This window comes from Trachymyrmex septentrionalis, unplaced genomic scaffold, assembly GCF_001594115.1.
Source record: "Trachymyrmex septentrionalis isolate Tsep2-gDNA-1 unplaced genomic scaffold, Tsep1.0 scaffold17, whole genome shotgun sequence".
In the NCBI taxonomy this organism is placed as follows: Eukaryota; Metazoa; Arthropoda; class Insecta; order Hymenoptera; family Formicidae; genus Trachymyrmex; species Trachymyrmex septentrionalis.
The window spans coordinates 811,525-816,866 of NW_017304864.1; the positions used below are offsets into that span (position 1 = coordinate 811,525).

The 5,342-nt window shown below is 39.6% G+C and overlaps 1 protein-coding gene across 2 annotated transcripts in view; it reads right to left on the reverse strand.

Annotated features, from left to right (window-relative positions):
- Positions 1–1,020: 1,020 nt before the first annotated feature.
- LOC108746404 (neuronal acetylcholine receptor subunit alpha-7) overlaps positions 1,021–5,342 on the reverse strand; it is a 255,845-nt gene continuing 251,523 nt past the window's right edge. The window contains exons 12-14 of one of the 2 annotated variants that reach the window (XM_018483143.1): positions 3,868–4,068; positions 2,996–3,148; positions 1,021–1,862 (exon numbers count right to left, since the gene is read on the reverse strand). In XM_018483143.1, the coding sequence (XP_018338645.1) occupies positions 3,064–3,148; positions 3,868–4,068 (286 nt within the window). In that variant the 3' untranslated portion in view covers positions 1,021–1,862; positions 2,996–3,063. The remainder of the gene's footprint in view (positions 1,863–2,995; positions 3,149–3,867; positions 4,069–5,342) is intronic. The other variant, XM_018483144.1, reaches the window with a different exon arrangement.

Here is a 5,342-nt window from a genome sequence, read left to right on the forward strand (position 1 = left end):
TTTTTTTTTCTTTTTATTTCTTTAACCGCAATTTGCTCGCTTTCGTCACGTTCGCCATTCTCTCTGTGTGTACGTGCTCGCTCGTTGGTTACGCTGTATACTCGTGCGGCTCGTACGATCCGGACGAATGAGCGGCCGATCGATCGATCGACCCTCTTCCGCCGATCGGCTGAATATAAGCGACGCGTCGACCACTCTCTTGTGCGCTTGTATATTTCTTGTGTGTACACACACACACACACACACACACGCACGCGCGCGCATACACACACACACACGCACACACGCAAATACACGCGCACACACATACACACACACACACATACACCACATACGCATACATCCACGCACATATACATACACACACGTGCACACACCGATAATACGCGGTGCGAAAATATCTGGCGGGTTTTTGCGGAAATGCGGAGGTAGGGATCGCTTGTGGTTTCGCGTACGTCAGCTTTCGAGCACGTGGATAATAGGAGGGTTTTATTGGAGAGGGAACGTGGAAAAATATATCGAGCGTATGGAGGGTCGATCGCGCGATCGTTGGTGGCGTAAGTTTCACTCGTGCTTCGGTCGGGCTCGGCCTTTCTAGAGAGATGCGCGCCGCTAAATCGCGTTCCGTTTACTCGCGGATAATGCACGAGGGAAGAAGGAAATATTCGTCGAACGAAACAGACGAAACAGAGTTCGCACCCTTATGACGGGGTACTTGCCATTGGTCGCGGTAACTGCGCGCGCGCGTTCACCCTGTCGATCGTCCAGGCCGCACTTTTACTTTCCTACCGTTTTTGAAAAGGTTGAACACCCCTGACTCGAGTTTGCTATTTGGCAGTAAACATTTTTAAGTCCGTCTCGGCTCCCTACGAGAGACCCTCGACAGATCGCAGAGTTTAATTAATTACGACTCGGTCGTAACGCGCGTGCGTGCGTGCGTGCGTGCATGCGCGCGCGCGCAAAGCGACTAACAGTAATTATCGTTAATTATTATTCTCATTATTATAAGAAATATCGTTATTGTTTCTATTATCGAAAGGCCGCAACAACGCTTTTCCGAGGACTGCGCGATCTCCTTTGTCTCGTGACGCCGTCGACTTGTCGCGCGTTCCTTCCTCGCGAAATCGCATTGGTCGTCGAAATGAAATCGATCGCCGATCGCCAAACGGAAGTTACGGCGATCGCCGGTCGATATCGCGATCGATAGGAGCTCGCGAAACGTTAATTGGATCCGCTCGACAGCACGTGCTATCTCTTTCCCTTATTACGCCTGCACCTACCTTCGTCTACGATCTAGAGGCATCCCTCTAAATCTCCATCCAGTTCGCGTCGCGCGACTATCTTACTGGTTCCGCACTAGAAATGTTAATTAAGTCACTTAAACGAAATAACGCAGTCGGTAACGGAGCGTGACGTCGGCGATCGGATCCTTGTTCCCATTCCTTTCGTGTTCTCTCCTCTTGAATCCGGAAACGTTTCCCAAGCGTGTTGTTCTCCGCTAAAAAAAAAAATTGCAACGGCGTTCGCCGTCGAGCTGCCGCTCGCCGGAAGTCCATCCTCCCCGTGCAGGCTTTTTCTGCGAACGTCGTCAATGGTCTCACTCTTGCTTGCCTCCTTTCGCGTCTAAGCGAAAGCACGTCGCGAAAAGGAACCGGGCGCACAAACCGGCGGTGATTCCCAGCTGTGAGAAATTCAAGAACGCGAGATCGCGTTCCCTTGTTCCCTCGAGAGAGGTGAGTCGCGCAGAAGGGCGTGAAAGGGGCTAACGTGTCCGTTTCTTTCTTTTTCTCTGCACTTTTCCCGTTTTCACTTCGACGTGCTCCTAGCGTAGCCGCCTCCTCGAATCATGCCGGACGTCGTTCCTGCGAAAAAGAGAGAAGGAAGCATGAGTGTACCGCGATACGTCCGACTATTGACTTTTGAGAGATTGACATTATGGGTGAGGGATTTTCCGAGATGTTGTACCGAGGGATCGATTTTTGCGAGCTTACTTTGCCATTAAGACCAACCGGGCTTTTAGTTCCAGCAATTCTAAAGCTCGAGGTATGAACTTTCAACTTTTTGAGATCTCTCTAATATATTCCGATAACTTTGAAATCTTCAACTGTGGTAAACGCTGTGCAGTTAAGTTCGGGAAGATTAAGAGAAATTGAAATATTGAAGGGTAATCAGACCGGAAATTTTTTAGATCAGTAAAAAAAAGAAGCAAAAATTAATTTAACCTGTATATGTAATTTTTTTCCATTTACCGGGAATATTTTTCTAGACATTTTTTAATATAAAAACGTGTGCAAGAGAACCGATGAGCAAGAACTCATTAACATTCTAGCTTTTTCGGCGTTATAATTATATAATTTAAACAATAAATTTTCCTTTACGTATATTGTTATCTCATGTATATTAAAACTCTCGTAATTTAATAGATAATTATATAAGTGAACAATAACTATTCTTTTGTACACTAATCACATTTAGTTCGAAGCTATTAGATCGTGCTATTCAAAGCCAATCTTCGATAATCAAGCAACGAGTGTCCGAGTACTTGAAATCATGTAATCAAATGGTTATATATTCAGGTTAATGCATAAATAATTGTGCTCCGGAGTGCGCTACGGAGGTACCGACTGGCAATTAGTGCGACGAAATTGCGAATAGAGACATTCGCGTTGCCACGATTGAATATTTTCAGCGCGCGCGACGGCCAATGAGCTCAGCTTGTTAACATTTCCACGCAGTATTAACTGTGTTACGGTCATCTGGCCTGCGTCATTCGAACATAATGATCATAGCCTATCTGATCCGCGCGTGTGAAATTAACATGCCGATTTCGGTCTCTCGAGCGAATACCTAGCGGCGATGCTCGATCAAGCGAAATCGTGATTTTCGAGCAACCTCAACGGCAATTTTGGCATAAAAAAAGCTGTGTGCAAAAAGTGCAATCATAGAGACAATTATTTACATATGATAAAATATATAATATAAAGTTTATTCTTACCGAATATTCCAGGAGGCGCTATCCCTGGCATGTTTTGTGTATTTTTTCGGTTCGACCGGGGCAGTCTATTACTGGACGATTATGTGTGGCGCGCGACACAGTATCACCACCGTAGCCAAAACCGTAAATAACGTGAAGACGAACAGACAAAGCCTTGATTCCACAGGAGAGAAATTTGAATATTAGTTTCACAAGAGTCGAATGTTTCAATAATAGATTAAATAAATAGTGAAGAGGTAGAATATACAGTGGATAATTAGAAATAAATATTAAATTAATTAATTATAAAAAATGGAATTAATTAGGTTACTGAAAGAAAGTTATTTTAAGACTCGTTTTTATGATATATGGTATTTAAAGATTAAAGATTAAAAAATATTACTAAAAGATTTATTAATAAAAGAAATAAAGAAATTCATTCATGAATTTCTTGGTAATCTTTAATCCTTAGGTAATCATATGTGAATCACATATATTGTGAAAAGTCTAAACTTTATTACAAGTTCATTAATGAGTCACTTTTCAATCCTATAGATATATAAATTTCTTATAATTGAAATTACTGAGCAAATAAATTTCTCCGCTTGACCTCGTGTGATAAGTGAGATCCAAGTAAATGAAATTATTGAGCAGAAAAATTTTGAATAGTTAAAACAAATAAAAGTTTCAAACAATCACGTAATGGATTCGTCCGACGAATCGATGGTCCGGCGTCTAAACGACAAGTTTTTTCACCGTGCGAAGAAACAAGGACCTGAATTTCGAATTCCAATATAAAAGCTTCTTTGTTCGCGATTTTCCACCAGCGATTCGTCGGACGCCATGTGCGCACGACTGAACTGAAGCCACATGAAAAATTTAAAACATCCAACCTGTCGACCACCATAGCGGCGAACTTCCAGTCGCTAATGATCTCGTCATCCTCGTCCGACTTTTTCATGCGGCTTGTGATGAACTGCAATTCCTTGAGAATTGTGTGAAGTTCCCTCTGCATGCCGCTGAGAGGCAACGATGCCGAAGTCTCTTCAACCGTCGCCGGCCTGGTCGACAACGGTGTACCGTACGCCGACCTGCTGTAAAAGATCATGCAAATTATTACTCTCAAAGGTATCACACGTTTTTTTCTCAAAATCATCAATAGACATTTGGCATAGATCGTCGGAGAGTTCATGAAATTCCGGCTCTTCAAAGAGACATATTACAGCTGTTGTAATTATTAAAATAGTCCATCTCGGTACATAATATAATGCAAAGTTTATGTAAAATACCATAAATGTAGAAGTTCTACATTCGAAACGACTTGTAAATTGTTATGGTAATTTACAGTTGAGATTCATATTGCTTATGAGCATAGAAATTTTTTTCTTTAACGAGATTTAAATTGCGAACTATATAGAAAGTATTTCGTAAATACTGACATAACCAGGAAGGGAATGATTCTGCTTGAAAAAATAAATCGAAAACTTAGAAAAATAATATATTTTTCCATATGAGACTTTGTTTTTGGGAAAATCGTTTGTAAATATTTGCCGGATACGATTTAATGGATCTAACTGCAAACTATTATCTCTGCTCATATTTATTATATTGGTAATTAAGAATGTACAATAAAACAGCACGATGAATTTTATTATTTCATAAATTGTTGAATATGTTGCCTGAAAATAAAGCTTTATTTCGAAAAATTGTATTCTACGTTTTAGATTACATGTTAATAAAATCACTCTCTTCTCTACGATTGTATGCGATTGTATTCCTATTTACAGAATATTATATTTATTTTTATATATCTCATTTTTATATATATATATTTATTGTATATATCTCTTTTATAATTTTTATTTTATACTATTTTATATAGTCAATTAAATGCTTACAGAAAAATCTAGAATGAACAGTTTTTTTCCTTGAGTTTTTTGTAAGATTATTTCATAATCAAAAGTCTAACAAGTATTTTAATATTTTTTTAACTCCACTTAATTGGTATTCGCTCCGAAATTTCCTTAACTACATTCGCTGGTACAATATTTTAAATTAATATATCTTTGCTTAAAGTTAACGTAATTGAACGATTTTTTTTTTTTAATTGTGAAAGTCCAAATTCGAGGAGTAAGATTATGTAACTCAAAATTATGTAAGGTTGTGAAAAACATTTGTTATAAACAATTTTTCACAACGTAGTTAAAGAAAACGTCCATTGGATTTGTGAATAAAGAACTTGAAAATATTAAAATTATCACGGTACATATGCATTTGAATTGGACCACTACGTCACAGAGCTCGGTTATCGGATAGTTCCACGACGTGACAGAAAAGCGAAGAAGAGATGGAGGAGAAAACGAATTGC